At 32.9% G+C, this 12541-nt stretch overlaps 1 protein-coding gene across 1 annotated transcript; it reads right to left on the reverse strand.

Annotated features, from left to right (window-relative positions):
* Positions 1–484: 484 nt before the first annotated feature.
* On the reverse strand, positions 485–934 carry LOC126668231 (uncharacterized). Its single transcript, XM_050361440.1, has one exon. It carries the CDS (start codon positions 932–934, stop codon positions 485–487), a length of 450 nt encoding a protein of 149 aa, XP_050217397.1.
* Positions 935–12541: the final 11607 nt, after the last annotated feature.

Genomic DNA, 12541 nt, shown 5'->3' on the forward strand with positions numbered 1-12541 from the left:
CTGATCTAGTTTCTTTTGGGATTTGCACCTTTTCATTTGACATGTTTGTTTTTTTTTTTTTGCCAAAATGATCAAATATCATTAATAATGGAAGCCGACTACAAGAGTTTCGAGTCTAGCCACACCAACTAGGCTAGATTATTACAACAAAAACTTCTATCTCTAAGGGTTTTTTTGGCCAACGAATGTGCCACCCAGTTGCTCGCTCTTTTAGCAAAATGAAAAGAATGCGGCATGATGTTATCTGATAATGCCTTACAATCCTGAGTAATAACATCGGAATTGTAATCCACCTAGGAGTTCTGCGTCATTGCTTCAATAATTACCTTAGCATCTCCCTCAAAAATGACTTCAGGAAGCTGCAGACTTATGGCTAAGTTAATTGCATCTCTCAAGGCCATTGCCTCAATGGTTGCTGGAGAGACTACATTTGGATAACGTCTTGTGGCTGAGCTAAAAACCGCTCCTATGTGATTACAGACCACTACTGCCCCCACCCCGTCGACGTAGCTTCATGGAAGGCTCCATCAAAGTTAAGCTTGAAAACATTGGCTGGAGGGGGACTCCAGACTGACAAGGTCGGTGTTACAGTGGTTGCTGCAAGGGACTGATGTGCAGGTTGAGACCTATGTCTAGCGCGTAGGAACTCCGCTTGAAGTTCCGTCGCTTTGCTGACGACTTCGCCAGGGTCATCGGAAGTTTCTCGAAATATCATAGCATTCCTGGACTGACATAGGGCCCACATAAGCCAAGAAACTTTAGACAAAAACTTAACCTGTGCACATTGGTCGCTTGGCTTATTTTCCAGATTCATCCATACTTCCTTTAGACATTCATCTTCCCCAAGCCCCTCTAAAACCTGCAGATGAGATCCTAGCCAAACAGTTGTGGCAAAAGGGCACGTGAACAGCATTTGACATGTGACTACTTTCATTGTAGAATTTTAGGAGAGGCATTGATATTTTCTTTTAGGCCAAATGTTATAAAAAAGCCAAACCTTTTACAAAAGCTTCACAAAAGTCCTAACCTTTCAATTTTATCGATTTTGGCCAAAAACTGATTATTTGGTTTCACAAAAGTCACGACCTTTCAATTTTGTCAATTTTGGCCAAAAATGGATTATTTGGTTTCACAAAAGTCCTGAATTTTCAATATTTGACATGCCACATAGGCGCCACATAGGCAAATTGAAATCAATTGAGAGTTGGCCATAACTGAAACCAAATAATTTGTTTTTGGCCAAAATCGACAAAATTGAAAGGTCATGACTTTTTTAAAACTTTTATAAAAGGTTTGGCCTTTTTACGACATTTGCCTTTCCTATTACATATAGACAAGAAAAAGATACATAATAGAGGAAAAATGTAATTCTTTTTAATTATTTAAATGATTGGGCATATATGGGTAAGTTTAAGGGTATTTTTTTATCACAAAAATATCTGGGTCGGCGAAGATTAGTTAGCATAATATATATTTTAGGAAAGTTTATGTATTTACTTTTTAAAATAAAAATACTAGTAAGTTTTATCTCAACATGAAAAAAATTAAGAAAATACCTCAAGTTTTTTTTTTATATTTATATTTTTACTCTGGATATTTAAATAATTATGATTTTACTCCGTTATCATCTAATTATCATACTGTTATTATAAATTTTCTGTAAGTTTTTTTATGTACGTTATCATACAATTATCATAACCTCATCATACTCCGTTATTATCTAGTTATAATAATATTATCATACAACATTGTTATGATAACGACATGATGATATAGTGATACTGACATGATAATCAAAAACTGTTTTATTATAACATTATCATAAATATTATCATCTAGTTATTATAACATTATCATATAGATCATAAAACATTATCATCTCGATATCATATGACAATATTATGATAATTACATGATAATCAAATATTATTTTTTGCATAAGATTTTTTTTGCAGTGTTATGAAGAAGAAGAAGAAGTGAACAAAAATGGAGAATAAAATAAGATACAGAGAAAAAAATTGGAGAAGAGAGAGAGAGAGAGAGAGAGTGAGTGTTTGTGGTGGTTGAAAGTAAACAATGTTTAAAATAAAAAATAATAAAAGTAAATATTATAATAATAAAAGCATATTTTGGAGTTAAAAAATAAAAATACTAAAAGGATGAGATATTTTCGTTATCGTTTCATTAGTGAGGTAAAAATCATTTGATTTTTAAAAAGGAAATATTTTTGACAAATTCTCTACATTTTAAAGCAGAGAAATCACGGCCTTAAGAAATTGATGATGAAATCCTCCAATGTTATCAAAACCGGACCGGAACGGACGGTCGGACCGGGTTAACTGGAAACCAGTAATCTATCCAGTCCGATTAACTATTAAAAATCGGATGAGCAAAAAACCGGCAAAAATCGGATTAAACCGGAAAAATGTACTCCCTCCGTCCTATAAAGATAGGCCATTTAGACAAACACAATATTTAAGAAAAATATAGTTAAGTTTGTTGAAGTTAGTTTTTTTATTGAGCTTTCCAATTTTATCTTTTTATAATTTTTAAATATATAAATAATATATTAATGCCTAATTTGTTTATTGGTGAGTTTTGTATTGGAACATGAAGTCATTAATTCATTTGAGGATAACTAGGCATATTTATTAGGGGCATATAAGACTTTGAGTATTTAAATTGCTTACCAAATATTGAAAGTGGCCTATAATTTGAGACGCCAAAAATAGAAAGGTGGCCTATCTTTGTGGGACGGAGGGAGTAATTTGTAGTAAAAAACGGATGAATCCGGTTTTCTGAATTGTTCGTCTAAATCACATGTTTTGTTTAATCTGACAGTGTCAGACCCATCCACGTGGGATGTATGCTTTTCCAAAAGAAAGATTTATACTCTATATTACAATAAGGTAAAATATTTACAAACATACTACATTATCTTTCGCTTTAAAAAAATATTTTTCATAATTCTAAAAATATTATCTTATCTTTTTTATTAACAAAAATACCATTTTCCTCTTTTTCTTCATCATCTCTTAAAACCCTATTTTTATTTCCCTTATATTCTTATATTAACACCCACCACTAATTATCTTCCTAACCACACCACCACGACATCAAATCGCGCCGTCACTGCCACCGCTGCCGCAACTTCACTTTCCAAACCGTGGCAACAACCACAACATCAACTCTTCCAAAAACCACAACATCAAATTTCCTTTCCAGACTGGAGAACGATCACAAGCAGATTTGGTTGCGCCGTCGTCGTCCTCAACCTTAACACGCCGCTGTCCCTTCCACGCCCACGCCGCCGCTGCTATCTCCTCCACACCGCCGCCATTTGAATGTATTATTTTAAAATTATATTTATATATAGATTTATGATTTGTATGTATAAATCTAGGATTTATTGTTGTAAGTATTGATCTCTTTAATTTGTTTTTAGATTTTCAGTTTGACTTCATCTTCACCTTCTCCGTTTTTCAGATTTGATATTTTCATTTTCAGATCTGTTTTTTTTATATATAAAAATGTATATAATTCGTATTATATATGAAGTATATGGATAATATACAGATTATATGCGTATTATATACTAAACAAATACAAAAATTGGAAAATTTGAAATTTTATATAAAAGTCGTATTTTTGTAAATATTTTTAAAAAAATTATAATTTTATAATTATTTTTTGTATGTGTTAAAAAAAAATGCATGTAGTATTTTTGTAAATATTTTTATTTTTTTCGGTATTTGTGTAAAAACCTTTTTCCAAAAAGCTTTCTTCTGCTAATGTGTATTTAGTAGTTGCTATTTATGTTGTTATTACATACTCACATAGTAGTATACTAAAAATAAATTGAATCTAAGTGAAAATAAATATTAAAACTTAAGTTTTGATTTTTTATGTAAATATATTATAGTTACTTTTATTCCTTTTTATAAATTATCATTATTACTTTTTGGGATAATGTTATAATAATTCACCAACTTTACATCTTTTCTCAATTTAATCACGTTCTTTAAAACTTCTTATAAACATACACCAACTTTTATTTTTTTTCCAAATTCATACACGGTGCTGACGTAACACTCATTCATTGGTGCAATTTGCTGAGGTGTAAGTCATTTTTAACCAATGAATGAGTGACACGTCAGCACGGTGTACGAATTTGGAAAAAAAATGAAAGTTGGTGTATGTTTATGAGAAGTTTTAGAGAACGTGATTAAATTAAAAAAACGTGTAAAGTTGGTGAATTTTTATGACATTAATCCTTACTTTTTTTTACAAAGAGCTTTTTATAATTAGTTTTTAATAAAATTTATTATAAATTTTAATTAACAAATTATAAATTTATTAAAGACTTAATTGTGATTTTAAATAAAATTGATTTGAAATATTAATCAATAAATTATAAATTTATTAATGATTAAATATAATATAATATATGCATAATATGTACATAAAATAATTAAATTTATTTTTTAAATAAATATAAATTTATTTTTTGAAAAATATAAATTTAGTTCCAAAAACACATATTCATATTTACTAATTAACTTTATTTAATATATTGTTATGTTTTAATCAATTGCATTTTACATATTTAACCATTAGTTTTATATAAATATATCATTATTTCTTTTATTATATATTTTTATTTATTAGTTAATATATTCAAATAAAAAAAATATTTTTTCTTTAATAAAGATAATTATTTTATATATTTTTTAAAAATGATTTTATAATTATATATTTTATAGATAATTTTCTAAAGAAAATACTAATTGAAATATTTTATCATATTAATAGTTTATCATATTATATATTTTTAATTTAAATAATTTAAATTTATTAAAATTAAATAATCCGTCCAACCCGGTTGAACCATGAACCCCCGCCGAAGTCGGTTTCCGTTCTGGTCCGGTATTTAAAACATTGAATCCTCACGCACAAACAAGAATTTTATCACTGAGCAGGGCCTTTAAGTGTTTAAAAGAAGAGTTGAATAACAAATAAACTAGGAACAAAGGATCATTTTAAACCACCCCTCCCTCCCCCAACTTGGCACAAAATATTAAAAAAGTCTAAACTTAAAAAATTGGGTCACTTTTACTCTGAACTTGGCAAAACCGGTTCAAAAACCCCCTTATGCCGACATGGCATCTTACTTGAAAAGTGAGATTTATAAAAATTATAATTAATTCTAATTAATTACACTTAAATACTAATTAATTATAGTTAAACTCTAATTAGAACAACCATAAATTAGGAATCTATTTAATATACAGTTAATGATATTTTTAATTGATTTATATTTAATGTGAAATTTATTAACTTTTGAAATTTTAGGGAAGATGATATTTTCGTTTAAATATAAAGTATTGATTTGAACTTTTCCAGTAAAAAAAGTCAATTTAGTGCTTTGAGGATGCAATTGAAAAATGAAAGGTGAAAATTTGCAAAATTGGAGATCTTACAAAGTGAGAGTGCAAGTGAATTGGGGATTAAAGGTGGAGGGGTTTGAGGGGGATTAGCCTTTATATTTAAGTTTAATATTTAGATTATTGAGGGAGTTACCACGTGAAAATTGAAAATATTTACATAGAGCATGCAATAGCTCTTTTACTAAGAACGACACTTTTTTAAATTTTAACTTTTGCATTCAAACATATATTAAATAAAATATTTGTACTAATATATTTTTTTAACTTTTTTTTTTGTCTCTCTTTCTCTCTTTCTTCCTCTTTATTTTCTCCTTTTTCACCTCTTCTTTTAACATCGACATCTTTCTTAAGCCGCACCATTATCGCCTATAGCGCCGGATTCCTTCACTAATTTGTTGATAATTTAGCGACGGACAAATTCGTCGTTAATTACAGATTTAATGATAAATTTGTAACCATATTGCTAAATTCTGTTGGTAAATCATTGTTTCCTAATAGATAAAACAACTCATTTTTTAAAAAATCAGTAAAAAAACCCACAAGTGTGTTATTTTGTTTCAAATACAGTTATGGTATAAATTGTCAGACTGGATTGTCGATAAAATGGATATACCGTGGATATATATGATATATTATGAGTTAACAACAATGAACTTCTATTAAATGAGCATCATGAAAAAATCAAACGTGTGTTGACTTAATTAGATAACATAGGTAATTTTAAATTAATAAAAATGACATATATTTGATCTGTACAGGTAATATATATAAGGAAGATTGAATTTGATATGGTGAAATTTTCAATAAGTAAATTTAAAAACGATGCATTTCAATTAAAAGAAAAATCATGGAGCAATCAAATTTATGTTAATAATATCTATCACTTTAATTACAAATTAATAAAAATAAAATACATTTAAATTAAAAATTATAATATAAATAATCATATTATTTAATTTATATTTTATTAGACTTTAATATTAATTGATGGAAACTCAATTCCACATTGTAAAATGATAAATCGAGTCCTATAGGAATCACACACTGAAGCGAACCTCATAACTCGCCGGAAAATGATAAGTCAAAGGTAAAACCTATCTCGAACTAAGTGAAACTGAGTCCTACTAGATTCACCCACTTAGAATAGAGTCCATACAGATTCGCCTAAGCATTGACGGAACGCCACAAGATTTGGTAAACAGATGTAACGTTGATCTTATTCGAAGATATAGAATCGTGATACAATTTAACTACAATATCGATAATAAATGAGATTCTTGAAGACTATGATCTTCTAGAAGAATAAAAAATGTATTCCCATTCGGAGTTATATTTTTATGTAAGAGTATAATCCTATTTAGGAGTCATATTCCTATTTGGACGGTTGTGTGAACAATGTCCGATAGTGAATGAGTTCAGTAATGTTTTCGAGAGGAGTTACCTGGATTACCACTTGATTATGACATCGACAACTGTATCGATGTTGTTCCTGGAACAACTCCTATTTTGATACCTCCGTATCGGATGGCTTCTGCCGAGCTTAAAGAGTTGAAGGAACAGTTATAAGAATTGTTGGACAACAATTTTATCTGACCGAGTACTTCTTCGTGGGGTGCTCCTGTTCTGTTTGTCAAGAAGAAGGATGGTTCCTTTCGGTTGTGTATTGACTACAGGCAGTGGAATAAGGTTACTTTCAAGAACAAATATCCTCTTCCTCACATTGATGATTTGTTCGACCAATTGCAGGGTGCGAAATGTTTCTCTAATTGAGATCCGGATATCACCAACTTCGGATTCGGGATGTCAATGTGCCTAAGACTACTTTTCGAACGTGTTATGGGCATTTCGAGTTTCTGGTCATGTCGTTTGGATTGACTAACGCACCCGCAGCGTGTATGGATATGATGAATCGGGTTTTCAAGCCGTTTTTAGATCAGTTTGTTATTGTGTTCACTGATGACATTTTGATCTACTCTCGAAGTGAGGAAGAGCATGCTTACCATTTGAGGGCTATGCTATAAACGTTGCGAGAGCACAGTTGTATGCCAAGTTCTCCAAGTGTGAGTTTTGGTTGGATCAGGTTACCTTTCTAGGACACGTTGTGTCGAAAGACGGGATCAAGGTTTATCCGAAGAAGATTGAGGCAGTCATGAATTGGTAGAGGCCGAGGTCAGTTACTGAGATCATAAGTTTTCTTGGGTTAGCTGGCTACTATCGTCGTTTCGTGCAGGATTTCTCCCGAATATCTACACCGCTAACTAAACTTACAAAGAAGGGTGTTAAGTTTGAGTGGACTGATAAGTGCAAGGAGAGATTTGAGAAGCTCAAGGAGATTTTGACTACAACTCCTGCGTTGGCTTTTCCATCTGGCATTGAGGGGTTCACAGTTTATTGTGATGCTTCTCGAATTGGTTTGGGTTGGGTGTCTATGCAACATGGTAAGGTGATTGATTACCTATGCTTCCTGTCAGCTGGAGAAGCATGAGGTGAATTATCCTACTCATGATCTGGAGTTAGCAGCGGTGGTTTTTGCTTTGAAAATTTGGAGGCACTATTTGTACGGTGCGACTCTTGAGATCTTTACTGATCATAAGAGTCTGAAGTACATCTTTGATCAGCGTGAGTTGAATCTAAGGCAGAGGAGGTGGTTGGAGTTACTGAAGGACTACGACTATACCATTCAGTACCATCCGGGTAAGGCTAATGTGGTTGCCGATGCTTTGAGTCAAGTCGTATGTCTTCGGGCAGTTTGGCTCATATTTCTGAGGTTGGGCGTAGAACCATGGTTTGAGAGTGGCATAGTTTGTTGGCTTTAGGTTTCAATTTTCAGGTTTCTCATGGTGACAGTTGGTTAGCACACTTGCAAGTGCAACTGGTTTTGATTGATAGGATTAAAGCTTTACAAGTTGAGGATCCACAACTGAAGCGGATTATGGACGAGGTTCTTTAGGATGGGAATTATGACTTTGTGATTGTGGATGGAGTTCTCAGGTACGGTTCTCAGCTGTGCTTCCAGATTCTGATGGTTTGAGAGACCGGATTCTGGAGAAAGCGCATAAGTTAGCTTACAATGTTCATCCGAGTTCCAATAAGATGTATCATGATCTAAAGGGTACGTACTGGTGGAGTAAAATGAAAAAGGACGTTGCGGAGTTTGTGTCTAAGTGTTTGACTTGCCAGTAGGTAAAGTTGGAACATCAAATACCGTTTGGCTATTTGCAACCACTACCTATTCCAGAGTGGAATTGGGAGAAATTTTTTATGGATTTTGTGGTTGGTTTACCACGTACTTGGCAGGGGTATGATTTGATTGGGTAATTGTTGACCGTTTGACCAAGTCAGCTCACTTCTTACTGATCAAGGTTACATATTCAGCTTTAAGGTTGTCACCGTTGTACATCGAGGTTGAATTTTCACCTCTAGAATGTGGAAATCCTTGCAGAAATCTTTCGGTTTGAGGTTGGATTTCAGTACTACTTTTCATCTTCAGACTGACGGTCAGTTTGAGAGGACGATTCATACTTTGAAGGATATGCTCAGGATGTGCGTGCTTGATTTTTAGGGTAGCTGGGATACTTATTTGCCTTTGATTGAGTTTTTGTATAACAACAGTTACCACATTAGTATCGAGATGGCACCTTACGAAGCTTTGTATAGGCGCAAGTGTCGATCATCTTTTTGTTGGGAAGAGGTCGGCGAGCGTAAACTTTCTGAAGCAGAAATCATCTAGATTACCTCTGAAAAGGTACCTTTGATCAAGTGTAGGTTGGAGACCACTTTTAGTCGGCACAAGAGTTATGCTGATCTTAAGCGGAAGCATTTTGAGTTTCAGGTTGGTGACTATGTGTTTCTTTGGGTTTTGCCTATGAAGGGTGTTGTTTGTTTTGGGGTTAAAGGGAAGTTAGCACCAAGGTACGTTGGGCCGTATGAGATCTTAGAGCGTGTTAGATCGGTGGCTTATCGTTTGAATTTTCCACCAGACATGTCATTGGTGCATCCAGTGTTTCATGTTTCCAAATTGCAGAAGTGCATTTCTGATCCCTCTCACGTGAATGTACGACAAAGTGTTGAGATTTACCAAGAGTTATCGTATGAGTAACAGCCTGTTGAGGTTATCAATACGTAGGTGCGTAAGTTGCGGAACAAGGAGATTTCGATGGTCAAAGTTCTATGGCGTAATCATTCTATTGAGGAGTGCACTTGGGAGACGAAGTCCAATAAGCATAATTGTTATCCTTTCCTCTTTCCTTGAGGTACATTGGGTTTGATGTCGTCTTGTGTTTTGTGTTCTATGTTTGTACATTGGGTTTATGTTTATGTCTTTTACGCTTTGTGATTGGATTTCATTGAGTTAAAGTCGAGGACGATTTTTTTTTAAGTTGGGGAGAATGTAATATCCCGTGTTTTTTCAGCTCATTCTGGTGAACTTTCTAATGTGCTTTGGGTTCGTTTTAGTTGGTTTGGTTCCTCGGAATCATGGTTTGAGTGCTCATTACCTTTTATAAGTTGTTTTTAGATATTTTGGGTGTGGTTCGGGCTTTCGGAGCGATCCCGAGCTTAAATTCAAAAATAAAAATTTCTCGTAGGCAGTAGGTTCCTCGCGGGCGTGACAAGGATAGGTCGCGGGTGCGAGCTGTGTCGCGGGGGCGACACTGTGCAGTTCGCTATTTTTCTATATATAGCACGTTATTTCGACCTAAGCCCTTTTCTCTCATTTTGAAAAACCCTATTTTGGCTAGAACACATTGGTAATCATTCCCTCACTAATCCTTGTCCTAATTTGATCATTGGTAAGTCTTTCATCATTTTGTTATTGTTTAATCATTAGTTCTTCATTTCTATCGATATAGATTCAATAGCTCTTTGTCTATCTATAATTGTAGCCTAAATTGGATTGTTATTTCTGGGTTTTGTTTACTTTAGCTAGCAAGAGGTATGAGGTTCCTTTCCCTTGATTTTATGTAGAGTTTATTAGGTTTTTGTGCTACATTAATACTTTGGGTGGTTTAGCTTTAAATTTTCTTTTTTGGCATTGATTGAAATCTGAGAGTTCATACTTTGGGTGTTTATTTGGATTTATGATTGTTGTTTATGCATTCGGCAATTGGATTTCTTATCTAGCTTATTTGTTATTATGATTTGTTGTTATGACATGTATTTTATTCGGTTTTGTATTGTTTAAAGGCCTTAAAATATACTCCCTCCGTCCACAAAAGATAGATTCATTTCCATTTTTAGCTGTCCCAAATTATAGGCTAATTTCTTTTTTTAGAAGTTAGTTAGTCAAGTAATTGTCTAAAATATCCTTAATTAAATTAATAAATAATCAAATAAAATAAATATCAGTAAATAATGTTTGATAATTTCAATATTTTTTCCTGCACATCAATCAGAGCATTATTAAACGATGTTCTAAAAATAGAAGTGTATTGGTATAGTCAAAGGATTTGATACCTAATTGATAATTTCAAGTCAAATATTTTTTATTGGTTCATAATTATCAATTCTATATTTGAGCCCTATGATTTATGTTTTCTACTTAAATGCTAAGTGGCTAGGAAATGGTTGAGAGAAATTTAAGAGATTTTGCACTAATTACGAATTACCTAATTAATAAGGATATTATAGGAAGTCAAGATAATTTCAACTAAAATAACTAAATTTCTTAATCTATGTGTAAACCAAATCAGCCTATCTTTTGTGGACGGAAGGAGTATAATTTAGGACTGTTTTGGTATGTTAAAATAGAGGTTTGGGTTATTGAATTGCTTAGTGCTTAATTGGGTGATTTATGTAATTATTATGCCACTAGTTAGGTTGTATAAATGGTTTTTATGTTGAGTTTGTCAATGGACGCCCATGGGAGTTTTGGGACTAGTTTTGGTGAATTATATATGTTGAGTTTGTTTAAGGTTGTTTGGTTATTGATTTAAGGAGTTGTATGAAAGATATGTAAGTTTTGCCATTATTTTGTTAGATGATTAAGTTGTTATTTTAGATCTGAATTGGAGTATCTAAATGTGTTTTAAATCATAGTTGATTCCATTTATGGTGACTTATTTAAGTTGTAAATATTTTGGGTGAAATTTGCCAAGTGTTGGCAAATTGTTTGGCATATATTGTTGCTAGTGGATTTTTGGTTTGTTAAGCTTTATTTGAATTCTTTGATTTTAATTAAAGGATTTGGTTTTAACTTTGGATTATACTGTAATATCCCGTAAAATTTTGAATTTATTTTGTTAATTTCCGACGTGGTTCCGGATGTGTTTTGAGGGGTATTTGACGTTTCGTAAATTAATTGTGGTTCGATTCATTTTTGGTTCGGTTTAAAAAAAAAGAAAAATATTCCTTCTTTGGGTTGTGGTTCAACCGAAGTGGTTGAACTACTTCCGTTTGACTCAGGTCTCAATTGAGACCTGAGAAAAACGATGATTCTCGTTCGAGAATCCTTGGATTCTCGAACGAGAATCCATCTGCAGGCCTGGTCTCGTTCGACACCAGGCCATTCTTTTGGACCCTTTCGTGTGGCCCTTTTTCGATCTCATTTACGGCTCACTTCCCTACGTTATTTTAAGTCGATTTCTTCATAGAAAACCTAGATCACACTGCAAACTAACCCTAGCCACTCTTCTTTCGTTCTTTCGCTGAGTATTGAATCCGTAATCATCCTCCAAAGATCGCTGTTCAGTAAGTGTTTATAATTCCTTTGATTTTCAGATTTCATGCTTTGAACACACTTTGGTTTTCTGATCCGTGTGAGTTCGTTTCTAGATCAAAACTGAAACCGTTTGATCTCAGACGTTCTAAACTCAATTCCCTACGTTTCCCTATCTCAGTTTTTGCTAAACGGTACGTAATCGATCCCGTTTAAATCGCCGTACGGTTTCCGTTTTAAAGCTTTATATTTTCTGTTCTTGAACTACATGTTGCTGCCGATCTTATTCTCTTCCTTTGTCAATGATTCTTCTTTGTAAATGATTATAAATCGTTTGGTATGATTAGTGATATCAGTTTAAGCTTCCAATTTAAATGTCAAGGTTGAGTTATTGTTGAATTGTTTTGGCCGATTGTAAATTCTATATTGCTGTCAACAT

The sequence above is a fragment of the Mercurialis annua genome, linkage group LG2 (assembly GCF_937616625.2).
Source record: "Mercurialis annua linkage group LG2, ddMerAnnu1.2, whole genome shotgun sequence".
Taxonomy (NCBI): Eukaryota; Viridiplantae; Streptophyta; class Magnoliopsida; order Malpighiales; family Euphorbiaceae; genus Mercurialis; species Mercurialis annua.